Consider the following 16,820-nt stretch of genomic DNA (forward strand, 5'->3'; position numbering starts at 1 on the left):
AGTCTTCAATCTCCATGTTTGCAGTTTCAGCTGCACAGAATGAATTAACAGGAAGAGCTACACTGAAGCATAGTAAACCCCTGGAACTTGGACAGGAGTGGGGGCGGCATTTACAGAAACCGATCTGTATTTTCTTCTTGTAGAAGGTGAATGTCGCTCGGAGGGAGAGGAGGAGAAGCCGGCTTTCAGCTGCTGCAGGAGAAGGATACAGTTTGGTTCCAGTAAAAGTCACCCCCATTCCTGTCCAGGTTCCAGGGGTCAGCAAGGAAGGGACATGATCTACCTGTCACCTGCCCCCGTGAACGATGGGCTGCTGACCCTCTTTAAATCTTATGAATTTCTTCATGCTGTAGGTGCACTGTGCTTTGAAAAGTCCTGCATGCTGCAGTTTTTCAAAAACACCCTAAAAAGGCACCTTCCAAAGGGCCCTGAGGCTGGGTTCACACTCGTGCGATTTGGATGCCGGTTTTTCTTCACATCCAATTGGCATGACAGGGGAGTGTGCCTGGCTCTCAATGGTGCCGGTTCTCACATCTCTGTGTCGGCTGCAGAGCAGATTGAGCAGGGGTCCTGTGTGTCTTTGGCTCAGTTTCAGGTCCGAATTCAGGCAAAAATTCGGGCCTGATTCATCCCTAAAACGGAGAACAGGGACGCACCGGACCCCTGCTGTGAACTGCATCTGATTTAAGTGTCAACAAGAGCTGCACGCTTAATCGTTAAAAAAATCATGAACTCTATTCAACCCCCCTCACAATCATAATCAAGCATTTCCACCATTCATACAGTGCAGAAGCCGTTCTCTGCTCACTCACAGCTGTCAAGAAAAAAAAAAGACATTTCTGCAAATGTTTGAGCGCTGGGAGATAGTTATAAACAAAGTATTCAATTTGTAAATGGGGTCAGTTTAACCACTAAGGCCCCTTTCACATTCGTGCGACCTAAAAGTTGCGTGATTTTGACTGGACTTGAAGCAATGCTTGTGTAATCTTGAGGTCTATGGACCTCAAAACGTATCAAAGTCAGACCAAAGTACTGCAGGGACTACTTTGAAGTCGCACAGATATGAATGGCACTAATTGGAAATCATGGCATACGACTTGTAATGTGACCTTGCAGTCCCAAGTTGCAGGACTAAGGCCCCTTTCACACATGCGGACCATTCATTTCATCAGTTCAGTCACAGCAAAATGGATGAAGTATTCATCAGGTTTTCATCAGTTTTTTTACATCCACTACCAATGCAACAATGGATGAAAAACTGTCCATTTGTCAGTTTACATCCGTTTTTCATCCGATTCATTTTTTAATGGAAGAAGTAGAGCTTTGATCAGTTGAAAAAAACGAATGATGACTGATGCGGATGTAAACTGATATTAATGGAGGATCATCCATTTACATCCGTTTTTCCAAGGAGATGCTTTGATGTTCATTTCTCTTTCGTTCATCGACGAACAAAGCACTCCATAGATTATATCTACTGGGTTTATCTTTCCTCCTCCAGGAGTAGGACTAGGCAGAACAAAAAACACCTGGCTACACCAATGGGCCATCCTCTCTGCTCTAGGTAATCAGTTTTAATCTATCTAGTCAGGAGTAAAGACCTAGGCTCCCAGCTGGGATCTCTTGGTCCTAGCAATTTTTTCTCCTTCCTTGCATCATTTTTGTTTTTTTACCTTGGGAGATCTACAATCAACTGTCGGGCTGGGCGGCGGACTGGATAATCTAGATCCAGTGGTCCCCCCAGTCCAGGCAGCAAGTGTGTGCAGACCGCAGCTACGCGCTAGGTAAGTCACGACATAACCTCATGGACAGAGGCTGGCCTGCAAGTTAAACGTCTCGCAGGGTTGCATACGACCAGGCGTGGGTCTGAGTCGCAGTGGTCCCTTGGCCGCCAGCTCTCACGCTTTGGTGGCGAGGTGTCTGGAGCATTAACCACACCATAAAAGGGTAAGTACAGTCCCCCCCAGCTTTTGGCGTTTTTTTTTTTTGGGGTGGGAGCGGGTAACCTCCAGGTACAATCGGATCTGCCTGGAGGTTCCCCCCTCCCATCCTGAAATTCCTCGTTGAGCTGGGCTTACCCCACTCCCCTTCCCCCCTGTACGGATCTGGAGTCTGGTGGGAAGAAGTAGAGCTTTGATCAGTTGAAAAAAACGAATGATGACTGATGCGGATGTAAACTGATATAAATGGAGGATCATCCATTTACATCCGTTTTTCCAAGGAAATTCCTCGTTGAGCTGGGCTTACCCCACTCCCCTTCCCCCCTGTCTGGTGGGGGTCCCAGGGCACAGGACGCAGCGGAGACCCCTGGGAGAGTGTGTGTCCTGCCCTGGTAGTCTGGAGGGATCCCAGTGTAGGAAACCCCTAGGTGTATGCCCTAACTGGTTACAGTGTGGGTGTAGTGCAGGGGGGTCACATTGCAGAGACCGGTGCAGAGTGCACAGCGGAGTCTCCCCCTAACTTGTGTACCTTAAGGGGGCGGTTATATTATAGAAGTCCGATGATGTCATGGAGGCCATTTTCCCTTGGTTTGGCTGTTCTCTGACCGGTGGCCATATTTTTGTAGCTCGATGATGTCACAGCGGCCATTTTCCCTTGGTCCGAAAGACGCTGTAGACGACCGAAGCCTCGTGGGGATGCCGAAGCTCCTCATCCTATTTAGTTTCCTCTTCCTGTGCCTGGGACATATGAAAAGGGATGGCGTCCATTGTGTTGCTGGGTCAGAATTTCTGGTGCTCCTCCGGTCGGTAGGGTGAGTCCTTGGGGGTCACTCTTATCTCTCTCTCTGCTGATAGGTACCCTTAGCTTTGGGGGGATCCTTTAGTGGTGCCACATGATTGTTTTTGTACTGCAAGGTCTTCCTTTCCTTATGGAACCTCATTGTCACATCTTCCTGACTGACCCCCTCATGGAGGTGGCAGGTCCCTCGGAATCCCAGCTTCCCATGGTTGCACTGAAGGCAGTCCTTAGTGTCCCGGGTGAAAGTGGCATGTGGGCAAAGGCTCAGGAGGAAGCGTCCTCCGCCTTTCCCTGCTCAGTCGGTCTCATCTGATTCTAAGCCTGATGCCGCCATGGACGCGACCCGTCCAGGGGGATTTTATATCCCACTCCTCCCTGATCCATCCGGTAGTGAGGATGATTCCTCAATGGTTGCAGCAGCAAATGAAAAAGCGCTGGTAGACGCACTTATCACTGCAGTGTGTGTGATGGAGGATGCGGCTGATGTAGCCACAGGCGTGGCTGTGTCGTTTGGTACGCACAAGTCACCTCGCACTCCAAAGATGCTCCGTTATGTGCCCTTTTTTGACAGGTTTTCCTGTAAAGAATGGGAACAACCAAAGTTGTCCTTTGTAGTCCCCAAACGTTTTTCTGTATGTTACCCTTTTGAAAAGCCACTTTTAAAAAAGTGGACTAGTCTACCAGTGGTGGTCCCTCTTGTTTCCATGGTTGAATAAAGCAACCATGATCCCAGTAGAGGAATCCCCGTTCTTTATGGACCTGGTTGACAGGAAAGCGGATGTTTACTATAGCTGGTTTGGCATTGCGGCCAGCCTATGCCTCAGCCATGGTGTCTCATACCCTAACTGAATGGACTAAGCTTTTGCGCCAGGGTCTGGCTAATGAGCGGGTTCCCGCTGCTTATGTTGATTTAGCGGAGCAGTTGGTTCATGGACTGCAGTTTATTTGTGAAACAGCTTTCGAAACAGCTCCTGTGCTGTCCAAACTTTCTGTTTCAGTGGTGGTAATTAGGTGCGTGCTATGACTTAAGAATTGGTCCGCAGACCAAGCCTCCAAGAAAGCTCTCATTGATCTGGCCTTTCAAGGCACTCACCTGTTTGGGGCTACCCTGGTTGATATCATTAAGAGTATCACGGGAGGGAAGAGTACCTTCCTGCCACAATCCAGGAAAGGGAATGAGCATCGTCATAGACGGGGGCCCTCCTTCTCAGCCCATAGAAATGTGCATGCTTCGGGGACAGAGAATAAGGGAAATAGGTCTTTCAAATCTTCCCCGGTAGGTTCCAAGCAACCTTGGTCTGCTGAGCCTAGAGCTAGCTTCTCCGAACCTGCAGACAAGACCCCTTTACCCTGAAGGTTTGCCCTCACCCATTATCGGGGTGGGGGGACATCTTTACTGGTTTCCGGCCCTGTGGTCCTACTTCGTGATCGTCCAGAGGATCCAAGAAATGTTTATTTTGGGGGTACCAAAAAAGGGGGGCAAAGTTTGTCCTTTTCAGGTTTTTGTTGGTCCTGAGTCTCCTTGTGCGGATTTAATTTTTTCAAAGGTTAAGGTACATTCCCCCCTATCCCTGTCCAGGGAATTGATTTACCAGGGTCTGATTCTAATTCTGACCAGGGTGGTCCTTTCTCTGGAAAAACTTCAGGAAACCTCCATTTGAGAATATTCGGGGGATTCCCTTGCTTACGTTTTCCCAGAAGGTGGCTTTCTTGGTGGCTATTACCTGGGCCCGCAAGGCATCGGAATTGGCGACATTAACCTGTCGGAGTCCCTATTTGGTGGTCCATACGGATAAAGTTGTTCTTCGTCTCTGTACATCATTTCTGCCCAAAGTTGTCTCTGACTTGCATTTGAATGAGGATATTTTGTTGCCTTCCTTGTGTCCCAAGCCGGCTCATCCCAATGAATTTGCTTTGCATAACTTGGATGTGGTTCCTGCGATTCGGGTGTATCTGGCAGCTACGGAGTCCTTTCGGAGGTCAGACTCACTTTTTGTGCTTACAGACGGACCAAGAAAAGGGTTGGCTGCTTCTTCGGCTATCATCTCCAGATAAATCAGACAGTCGGTAACTCAGGCCTATTCTATTAAAGGTCAGGTTCCTCCTTTCCCTTTCACGGTGCATTCTACTCGGGCGCTGAGTACTTGTTGGGCCTTCCATCATCAAGCATCAATATTGCAAGTTTACAAGGCAGCCACTTGGTCGTCGTTGCATACGTTCACAAAATTCTACAAAGTAGATACTTTGGCATCTGCGTATGCTGCTTTTGGCTGCAAAGTTTTGTAGGCTGCTGTTTAGGAGAGGCTGTTCCCTCTTGAGTGGTGTTTTTCTTCACATTTTGATTTTTCAGATGAGGCTCCTGTGAGAACCCAGTTAAGGTTCTTGTGTCCTGGTTAGGGCTCTTATGTTTGGCCTTGGGCTATTTTCCCTACTCCTCATTTTCCTTTTGGCACTGCTTTTGAACGTCCCAGTAGTTATGATCTATGGAGAAATGGGGTTTTTGTACTTACCGTAAAATACATTTCTCTGAGTTAATCGACGGACACAGCACCCACCCCTCTAAGGAGTTTTGATACTTCTAATACTGCTTGCTACTAAACGGATTACCTAGAGCAGAGAGGGGGGTTATATACCAATTAAGGATGGCCCATGGGCGTAGCCAGGTGTTTTTTGTTCTGCCTAGTCCTACTCCCGGAGGAGGCAGTAGTTATGATCTCTGGAACGCTATGTCTGTCGATCAACTCAGAGAAATGGATTTTACGGTAAAGTACAAAAATCCCTTTTCTCTTTCGTTCATTGCCGGACACAGCTCCTGATCTTTATAACCATTCAGTTATACTGCCCCCTACAGGAGTAGGACACTAGGCAGAAAAGAAGCTGGCTACACCTATGGGCAGTCCCAAGGAGTCTACTCTCTGCTATAGGTTTTTTTCTGCCTAGTCAGGAGTAAGGACCTAGTTCCATTGCTGAAATATCTGGTCCTGGCAACATTTTTCCTTTTAAATATAAATTTTTTCTCCTGGTTTTTTCCTGTGAGATCTACAATCAACTGCCGGACTGGGCGACGGGCTGGATAATCTAGATCCGGTGGTCACCCCAGTCTGGCAAGTGAGCACGGGCAGACCTCAGCTCCGCGCTAGGTCGGCCACGACATAGTCCCACTGGACGGGGGCTGGCCTGCGAGTTAAACACCTTGCGAGGACGCATGCAACTGGGTCTCTGCCTCAATGGCGAGGTATTCTGTCTGGAGCGATGCCTGCCTGGTTCCTGGTATGGTGAGTTGCTGTCCCCCCCCCTCTCTCCCTGGAGGGTTTTGGGGTGGACGTGGGCCCCTCCTTGAGACGTACGGACCCCCGGGTTCCATTCCTTCCCGTCAGGAACCCCCCTTTCCTCTGTCCCCCATGCTACCCCTCCACTTATGCTGGGGCTGTGTGGGTGGTCTGGTCCACCTCCTGGAGTGGGGGCATGGTGCTATGCTAGCGATGGGGGCTTGGGGGATGCGCCACCGGCGACTGGATGATCGACTATGCGCGCGCGGGGGAGGGGGGTTGTACCTAGTGGTGGCTCCTGCCTGGGCCTGTCCCTGAGGCCTAGGGATCCCTCTTGGGTCCCTGAAAGCCTCGTGGGGCTGCCATTTTGCTGTAGCCTGTGTGTTTCTATACACGGCGGCCATGTTTGTGTAGTCCGGCTTCCATTTTGCAGTGGTTTGCCATTGAAAATAGTGGCAACCATGACAGTGGAGCCCTGCGGGCGGCGATTTCAGTGGTGGGAGCCCCTCCTCATCCCCTGGTGCTGACTCCTGGATGTTTTCACTTCCTGATTGCTGCACGTGTAGTACAGATTATCCTGGTGGCTGCAGGTGCCTGTTTCTGCTGGGTGGCGAGTCTGGTGGGGTTCTCTCTTTCTGCTATCGCTTTGTGCCTGATGACCAGGTTGTGCTGCCAGCATGTTTGGGGTGGTCCATTTGCAGTGTTTTACACTTTTTGTGGGGTCCCCTTGGTGACTCATGGAGTCTTTGGAACACATCTCCCCACCTGATCCCCTCACTGAGGCACCCTCTGGGTCCTAATCATCCATCGATGCACTGGGGGTGGCCCTGGAGTTCTTTGTGTCCCAGGTGGAGGTGGTTTTCGTGCGACGGGCTAGCAATAAGTGCCCCCCACCTTCCCCTGCCTCATCTGTCTCATCAGATCCTTAATCTGATTCAACCACCGCAAACGTGGGCCACCCTGCTGTGTCTGCGACCACGCTTCCTGAATCCTCAGATAGTGTTGATGATTCCTCCACATCTGAAACTGCACAATAAAAGGCGCTAGTGGAAGCACTGATTGTATCTGTGTGTGAGACCTTGAAGATAGAGGGTGCAGGTTCCCTTTGGCCCTCACAAGCCTCCAGAGCGGCAAAGGCGTTTCCTTTCCCCGCCCATTTTGACAGAACTGTCGCTAAAGAGTGGGGATGACCAAAGCGTCCCCTTGGGGTCCCTAAGCGGTTTACTAGGCTTTACCCCTATGAGGAGTCCCTTATTAGGAAGTGGATTGTTCCACCGGTGGTGGACCCTCTGGTTTCCAGCTTGAACAGGGCAACCATGATTCCTGTTGAAGAGTCCCCGGCCTTTAAGGATCCGGCTGACAGGAAGGTGGAGGCTAAGGCCCGCATTTTGTACACTCTGGCTGGTTCGGCACTGAGGCTGGTATTCACCATTGCCTTGGTGTCACAAACTCTGACTGAGTGGGTTAAGCTTTTATGCCGTGACCTGGGGGGAGAACAGCTCCCCCCTGCCTTTGCTGAACTGGCAGGCCAGCTGGTCCAGGGGCTGCAGTTTATCTGTGATGCCTCTTGAAATGGATCTCCCCTAGTGGCTCGGCTCTGTTTCGCCAGCAGTCCTTTAACATGCCTTTTGGCTTAAATGCTGTACTGCGGACCAGACTTCTTAAAAGGCCTTCACTGATCTCCCCTTTCAAGGGGATCACCTGTTTTGGGCTACCCTGGATGATATCATTAAAGGTCTCACAAAAGAGTACTTTTCTTCCACAGGCAACTAAGGGCAAGGAACCTAGTCATAGATGTGGGCCCTCCTTTTCTGCTCATAAGAAGTTTTTTCATCCCTCAGGGTTTACTGACAAGGGTTTGAAGCCTTTCAGGGCCTCCTCTGGAGGATCCAAACGAACCTGGTCTGGCAAGCCAAGAGTGGACTTCTCCAAGACCCGTGGACAAGGCTCCTTCAGCATGAAGGTGCGCCCTCACCCGTATCTGGGTGGGAGAACGTCTTTGTTGGTTTCCGGACCCATGGACTTCCCTAGTACAAGACAAGTGGGTCCACTAAGTCATTCGATCCGGCTACAAGATCGAGTTTCACTCTTGTCCCCTTGCAAGGTTCTTTCCTTCCAACTTGCACCTGTCCCCGGACTGTTTACAGGGTCTGTTTTGGGCAGCACAAGACCTGTTGCTTCAAGGGGTGATTGTCTCAGTTCCGATTTCGGAACATTTTCAGGGTTTTTACTCAAACCTGTTTACAGTTCCCAGTAAGGAAGGCAAGGTGCGCCCAATTCTGGATCTCAAGGCGCTGAACTGCTTTGGCGGGGGCAGAAGTTCAGGATAGAGTCCATTCGCACGGTGGTGGCATCCCTGCATCAGGGGGATTTCCTTGCCTCTATCGACATCAAGGATGCTTACCTTCACATTCCAATATGTGCTGGTAACCAGGGCTTCCTCCGCTTTTCCGTGGGAGAGGAGCATTATCAGTTTGTGGCGTTACCCTTTGGTCTCGCCTCTGCTCCTCGGGTCTTCACAAAAGTGTTCGCCCCAGTGCTAGCATTGTTACAGCAATGGGGGATTGTGGTATTTGGCTATTTGGACGACCAATTTCTGCGAGCGGAGTCCCCTACTGCTCTGGTAGAAAACCTGGAAATCGTCATACGAACTCTGAGGGTGTTCGGCTGGGTTCTAAATTTTTAGAAGTCTGTTCTGGTTCCATCCACAAAGCTGGACTATCTGGGTCTGCCTTAGCCAGAGTGCTCCTTCCTCTGGACAAACTCCAGAAGTTGCAGGCTGCAATTCCTCTCCTGCTGTCCAGCAGATGGTCATCTCTCCGGACTTGCATGCGGGTGTTTGGCCTGATGGTGTCTACCTTCGTGGCGGTTCCGTTTGCACAGTTCCACACAGGTCCCTGTAATGGAATATTCTGGCCAAATGGGACAAGACTCCGCAGTCTCTGGACAATCAGATCCGGCTGAGCCGGGGAACGAAGGAGTCCCTTATGTGGTGGCTTCGTTCTCCGGCGCTTCGGCTGGGCAAATCCTTTCTCCCCTTGTGGTGACCACTGTCCCTTGTATTGGACAGTGGTCACCACGGATGCCAGCCTATCCAGCTGGGGAGGTGTCCTCTGCAAAAATTCTGCTCAGGGGATCTGGACACTGGGAGAGTCTAGACTACCGATCAATGTCTTGGAACTCCGAGTGATCAGACTATGCCTGGACTATTGGACGAATCGTCTTCAGGTATGTCCAGTGCGCTTTCAATCGGACAATGCTACGGCAGTGGCTTGTGTCAATCACCAAGGGGGCACAAGAAGTTTCCTGGTGGCTCTGAAGGTAGCTGGCAGGTGGGCAGAACGGTTCGTTCCAGCCCTCTCCGCGGTACACATTCCCGGGATGGAAAACTGGCAGGCGGATTACCTCAGTCAGCAGGCATTTAACCAAGGGGAGTGGTCCCTTCATCTGGAGGTGTGTTTCATCAGTGGTTTCTTTGGAATCCCCGAGGTAAATCTATTGGTGACTCGGCTCAACAGAAAGGTGCAGAGGTTTGTAAGTCAATCACGGGATCCTGACGCGCTGGTGGCCCCGTGGGGTCAGTATCGTCTGATTTACGTCTTCCCTCCTCTCAAACTTCTGCCAAGACTTCTACGCAGGATCGAGGCAGAAGGGATTCCGGTCATCATAGTGGATCCAGAATGGCCTCGCCGAGCTTGATACGCAGCTCTGGTGCGACTGCTCGCTGACATTTCTTTGAAACTTCCTCTCAGGGAGGATCTGCTGTCCTGAGGACCAATCTTCCATCATGCTTTACAGTCGCGGGCTTTGACGTCTTGGCTGTTGAACGCCAGGTGCTGATGGATAGAGGTTTATCTGAGTCAGTGATTCCAATGCTGTTAAAAGCTAGGAAATATACTTCTAGGAGGATCTATCATCATATGTGGAAGACGTACATTGCGTGGTGTGAGTCTCTTGAGGTTCATCCTCATTCCTTCTCGGTGGCTCGGATCTTGACCTTACTTCCAAAGGGGGTTAAACAGAAATTGGCCTTGAGTTCTTCCAATGACTCTTGGCCACACACTCCCTGGTGCGTACCTTTCTTCAGGGTATCCGACATTTGGTTCCTCCAGTGTGGGCTCCGTTGCGTTGTGGGACCTCAATTTGGTGCTTTCGGTCCTCCAGAAGCCTCCCTTTGAGAAACTTTGGGAGATTCCCTTGCTTACGCTGTCTCAGAAAGTGGCTTTTTTGATGGCTATCACCCGTGCACTCAGGGTGTCTGAATTGGCGACATATCCTGTCGTGCACCTTACTTGGTGATTCACAGAGATAAGGTGGTTCTTAAACCCTATCCATCTTTCCTCCCAAAGGTTGTCTCTGATTTTCATTTGAATGAAGACGTGTTGCCTTCCCTGTGTCCCAGGCCGAAACATCCAAAGAAAATTGCCTTGCATGCCTTGGATGTGGTCCAGGCAATTAGGGTGTACCTGACAGCTACGGAGTCTTTTAGGAAGTCAGATTTACTATTTGTGCTCGCTGATGGGCCTAGGAAAGGGTTGTCTGCTTCCTGCGCAACCCTTTCCAGATGGATCAGACAGACGGTGATTTAGGCCTATTCCATCAAGGGTCAGGTTCCTCCTTTCCCTGTCAAGGCACATTCTACTTGGGCGCTTAGTTCCTTCTGGGCCTTCAGGCATCAGTGACGCAGGTTTGCAAGGCGGCTACCTGGTCGTCAGTGCACACTTTCACAAAGTTCTATAAAGTGGATGTGTTGGCATCTGCGGATGCTTCTTTTGGCTGCAAGGTTTTGCAGGCTGCTGTTTGGAGGACTTGATCCTATATTCCCCCCCTCGGACTGCCCATAGGTGTAGCCAGATTATTTTTCTGCCTATTGTCCTACTCCTGTAGAGGACAGTGTAATGCAAAGGTTATGAAGATCAGGAGCTGTGTCTGTAAATGAACATCAGAGAAATGGATTTTACGGTAAGTCAAAAATCCAATTTTTTTCATCCGTCATCGGATGGATGAAAAATGGATAAACAGACAGCATGTGTGAAAGGGACCTAAGCCCTTTTCTGACACTTGTTGCTTACAAGGTAAAATCAGTATTTTTTGCTAGAAAATTACTTGGAACCTCCAAACATTATACAGTATCTCACAAAAGTGAGCATGCCCCTTACATTTTTGTAAATATTTTATATTTTTTAATGTGACAACACTGAATAAATGACACTTTGCTACAAAAACTAGTACTGTAAAGTAGTGAGTGTACAGCTTGTATTTCAGTGTAAATTTTCAGTCCCCTCAAAATAACTCAACACACAGCCATTAATGTCTAAACTGCTGGCAACAAAAGTGAGTACACCCCCTAAGTGAAAATGTCCGAATTGGGCCCATTTGGCCATTTTCCCTCCCCAGTGTCATGTGACTCATTAGTGTTACAAGGTCTCAGGTGTGAATGGGGATCGGGTGTGGTAAATTTGGTGTTATCGCTCTCACTCTCTCATACTGGTCACTGAAAGTTCAACATGGCACCTCATGGCAAAGAACTCTCTGAAGATCTGAAAAAAAGAATTGTTGCTCTACTTAAAGATGGCCTAGGCTATAAGAAGATTGTAAAGACCCTGAAACTGAGCTGCAGCACGGTGGCCAAGACCATACAGCGGTTTAACAGGACAGGTTCCACACAGAACAGGCCTCGCCATGGTCAACCGAAGAAGTTGAGCGCACGTGCTCCACGTCATATCCAGAGGTTGTCTTTGTGAAATAGACGTATGGGTGCTGCCAGCATTGCTGCAAAGGTTGAAGGGGTGGGGGGGTCAGCCTGTCCGTGCTCAGACCGTACGCTGCACACTGCATTAAATTGGTCTGCATGGCTGTCCCAGAAGGAACTAAAGATGATGCACAAGAAAGCCCGCAAACAGTTGGCTGAATACAACAAGCAGACTAAGGACATGTTATACTGGAACCATGTCCTGTGGTCTGATGATCCCAAGATAAACTTATTTGGTTCAGATGGTGTCAAGTGTGTGTGACGGCAACCAGGTGAGGAGTGACTACAGTCAAGCATGCTGGTGGGAGTGTCATGGTCTGGGGCTGCATGAGTGCTGCTGGCACATGGGAGCTACAGTTCATTGGGGGAACCATGAATGCCAGCATGTACTGTGACATACTGAAGCAGAGCATGATCCCCTCTCTTCGGAGACTGGGCTGTAGAGCAGTATTCCAACATGATAACGACCCCAAACACATCTCTAGAATGACAAATCCCTTGCTAAAGAAGCTGAGGGTAAAGGTGATTGACTGGCCAAGCATATCTCCAGACCTACACCCTATTGAGCATTTGTGGGGTGTCCTCAAATTGAAGGTGGAGGAGGGGAAGGTCTCTCACATCCACCAGCTCTGTGATGTTGTCATGGAGGAGTGGCAACCTTTGAAGCTCTGGTGACCTCCATGCCCAACAGGGTTAAGGCAGTGCTGGAAAATAATGGTGGCACACAAAATATTGACACTTTGGGCCCAGTTTGGACATTTCCACTTAGGGGTGTACTCACTTTTGTTCCCAGCGGTTTAAACATTAATGGCTGTGTGTTGAGTTATTTTGAGGGGGACAGAAAATGTACACTGTTCTACAAGCTGTACACTCACTACTTTTCATTGTAGCAAAGTGTCATCTCTTCAGTGTTGTCACATGAAAAGATATAATAAAAAAAGTAGAAAAATGTGAAGGGTGTACTCACTTTTGTGAGATACTGTGTTTACACACTTGTCTTTTTACTCCTCACCTGTTTGCCGCCACACACGCCTGACACAATCTGAACCAAATAAATTTATCTTGGTCTCATCAGACCACAGGACATGGTTCCAGTAATCCATGTCCTTAGTTTGCTTGTCTTCACCAGGCTTCCTTTTGGGGGAACAGCCATGCAGACCAATTTGATGCAGTGTCTGAGCACTGACAGGCTGACCCCCCCTGCCCTTCAACCTCTGCAGCAATGCTGGCAGCACTCATACATCTATTTCCCAAAGACAACCTCTGGATATGACGCTTTGCACATGCACTCAACTTCTTTGGTCGACCATGGAGAGGCCTGTTCTGAGTGGAACCTGTCCTGTTAAACCTCTGTATAGTCTTGGCCACTGTGCTACAGCTCAGTTTCAGGGTCTTGGCAATCTTCTTATAGCCTAGGCCATCTTTATGTAGAGCAGCAAATTCGTTTTTTCAGATCCTCTGAGTTCTTTGCCATGAGGTGCCATGTTGAACTTCCAGTGACCAGTATGAGAAAGTGAGAGTGATGACACCAAATTTAACACACCTGCTCCCCATTCACACTTTAGACCTTGTAACACTAACGAGTCACATGACATCGGAGAGGGGAAATGGCTAATTGGGCCCAATTTGGACATTTCCACTTAGGGGTGTACTTACTTTTGTTGCCAGCGGTTTAGACATTATTGGCTGTGTATTGAGTTATTTTGAGGGGACTGCAAATGTACACTGTTCTACAAGCTGTACACTCACTACTTTACATTGTAGCAATGTGTAATTTCTTCAATGTTGTCACATGAAAAGATATAATAAAATATACACAAAAATGTGAAGGGTGTACTCACTTTTGTGAGATACTATGTATAAATATATATATATATATATATATATATATATATATATATATATATATATATATTTCTTTTAGCAGAGACACTATACTAGAGAATAAAATGGCGGTCGTTGCAATATTATATGTCACTCTGTATTTGTGCAGCGGTCTTTTAACCACTTCCGGACCGCCCACTGCATGTATACTGCGGCAGGGCGGCCCGGCTGCGCAAAATCACGTCTAAGTACGTGATTTTGTGCAGGGGTTTTGTTCTGTGTGATCACACACAGCGGAAGCCAATGCCAGCCACCCGCGATCGTGCAGGGGAATGACAGAACAGGCAGAGAGAGATTTTGTGTTTCAGCTTAGATCTCTCTTTTCCTCTAGCACATCCATCCCCCACACAGTTGGAAAGCATTCCCTAGGAGAACACGTAACCCTTGATCACCCCTGGTGTTAACCTCTTCCCTGCCGATGTCATTTATACAGTAACAGTGCATTTTTTTTTAGCACTGATCACTGCATTGGTGTCACTGGTCCCTAAAAAGTGTAACTTAAGCCTCGTACACACGTACCAATCGTCGGCCGAACGATCGGCCGTCTTTTGTCCAGGGCTGTCGTGTCTGTTGAAAACTGCAAAAGACTGCACACGAATTTTGTCGGCCAACAACAGCCGACTGCAGAAGTGATGTCATGTGATGGTTAACTTTCCTTGTCTTTTTTCTTTTCTAAACATGCCCAGTCTTGCTAATCTGCTGTCTGTCGGCCGAAATCTGTACTGACTGGCGAACAATCGGCCGTTCTGGTGACGGCCAACAAAAATTTTAAAGTCTGCACGACAGATTCTGTTCGGCCGAAAATGCGCTGTCGGCTGTTGGAAGCATCATACTAACAAGCCTACAATCGGCCGATCGGTCGTCGGCCGAATATTTACGGCCGACAATCGGTACGTGTGTACGGGGCTTTAGTGTCAGATTTGTCCGCCGCAATGTCGCAGTCCTGCTAAAAATCGCTAATCGCCGCCATTACAAGTAAAAACAATAGAAAAAATAAAAAGTCCATAAATGTATCCCATAGTGTGTAGACGCTATCATTTTTGCGCAAACCAATCAAAATACACTTATTAGGATTTTTTTTTTACCAAAAATATGTAGCAGAATACATATTGGCCTAAATTGATAACATTTTATTTTTTAAATTTTTTTATTGAGAATGTTTTATAGCAGAAAGTACAAAGTATATATATTTTTTTATCAAACTTGTCAGTCTTTTTTTGTTTATAGCTCAAAAAATAAAAACCGCAGAGGTGATCAAATACCACCAAAAGAAAACTTTTTTGTGGGAAAAAAAGACATCAATTTTATTTGGGCACAGCGTCGCATGACCGCGCAATTGTCAGTTAAAGCAACGCAGTGCCGTAGCACAAAAAATGGCCTTGTCATTAAGAAGGTAAAACCTTTCCCGAGCTGAAGTGGTTAAACACAATTCTTTGGGGAAAAATATACACATAATGAATTTTAAAAAAACGAAACCGTAAAGCTAGCCCAATATTTTTGTATAATGTGAAAGATGATGTTACGCCGAGAAATGTGAGAGAATTGTGATCTTTATTCTAAGGAAAAAAATTGTGATTCTCATTTTATCCAGAATCGTGCAGCTCTAGTGTGAACCCAGCCTAAGAATATAATGCTTTAACCTGAGTAAAAGATGAACAAGCACAGTTGGACTCAAGTTCTAAGTATTTTGACCAAAGCTGCCTGAACTGTTACCTATCTATATTAAAATAAAAAAGCCCTGTCCCTGTTCAACCTGCACAAATAAAGTTGGTCTTCTGTTACTCTTGATAAATTGCACACTCTAAAAACTAGGTAAGCTAATATTAGATAGTAATGCCATTGTTTTGCTACGATCACATGGCATCGGCAGCAGGCCAGTTCACTGATCACGCTGGAGCGCAGCCTGGGAAGGAAGTCACATGATGTCCATCCAGAACAAAAGGGCTTCTGCTTGGACATCATTTTAGAAGTGCCCGGTCGGGAAGCAATATAGTGAAAGAGGGAAATTATTTTAATATCTAATTACTAATTTGCCTAAACCTTCATTGCTTATTATCTTCCAGGCCCTTATCGGCAAAACGTTGGATTCTCCTCATGATCCTTACATTAGAGTTAAAGAGGAATTTTGGCCACCTTATATTGAAATGTTACTCCGATATGGAATTACATCGCGCCATCCTGAAGATCCAAACAAAATACGTCTAGAAGCCTTCCACCAATGACTTTGTTTTACAAGCCTGATCAATATGGAAACCATTCTCTTCAGCTTCTCATTCTTGTGCTCCAGGCTAATCTGCCTCTGAAAACAAGTTCAAGTCATCCTTTTAATAAGTAGCTCGGTAGTGAATTTGTCAGAAATCTACTCTTTTTTTGGTTAATGTTTCCGTTATCTTTTGAAGGACAGATAAGAAAGACAGCTGAATAAACAGCAAGAATATGATATATGGAAATAGCACAACTTGCTGTTATTATTTGGCTGGAAGTAAAAGAAATGTTACCATGACACACAAGCCAGCATGCACTTTTTCTCAGGTTGGCTCCTTCCCGAGAATCATAATATGGGTCATGGAATTATATGATAGATATATGTGAAGATCAAGAGTCCTATCACTTACATTTTTCATAACATCTCTGAAACCTGGAACATCTCTGGGCAACTAGGTGTTCATTATTTGTCCCTTTTTTATAGAAAAAGAGCAACAAGACTCACTCCGTATTTGACACATCTTTGACACATCTATTAGTTAGCTGAGTCAAGAGGACACTGCGACTGGAAATCAAAAATTGACACATGCTTTGAAGATAGCTGGTGTTGATGGCTAGCTTATAGTAGGCAAACCTGTACTTTGCCCAGTCAAGGCAACATGTTTATTTAATTTAGCCAAATGCCTGCAGCTTATACTTCCCTTCTTCATTCTTCCACTACTCCATTCATTGCTAGAACAGAAAGAAATGCTTCCCAGTTTGAAGGAGCATTTGATGCACTCCATGGGCCAGGGCTGGGCCAATCAGTGCTGTTACACGCGGAGTGACTCTGACAACTAATAGCTTACACCGGACTTCCAACTGAATAGAACGGCATCGGAGCAAAAGAAGGGTGTGTTTATGTTGCTGAAGAGGGATAAATTAACATTCACCTGTTGTTTCAATGCACAGTTGCAGCCAACAATGAACAT

The 16,820-nt window shown here is 47.3% G+C and overlaps 1 protein-coding gene across 1 annotated transcript in view; it reads left to right on the top strand.

Annotated features, from left to right (window-relative positions):
* Positions 1 to 15,963, top strand: part of CENPK (centromere protein K) — a 153,125-nt gene extending 137,162 nt beyond the window's left edge. Inside the window, exon 11 of the mRNA XM_082269108.1 lies at positions 15,708 to 15,963. Coding sequence (XP_082125234.1) covers positions 15,708 to 15,866 — 159 coding nt within the window. The 3' untranslated portion in view covers positions 15,867 to 15,963. The remainder of the gene's footprint in view (positions 1 to 15,707) is intronic.
* Positions 15,964 to 16,820: the final 857 nt, after the last annotated feature.

This window comes from Pelophylax lessonae (genome assembly GCF_965119305.1).
Source record: "Pelophylax lessonae genome assembly, chromosome: 1".
In the NCBI taxonomy this organism is placed as follows: domain Eukaryota; kingdom Metazoa; phylum Chordata; class Amphibia; order Anura; family Ranidae; genus Pelophylax; species Pelophylax lessonae.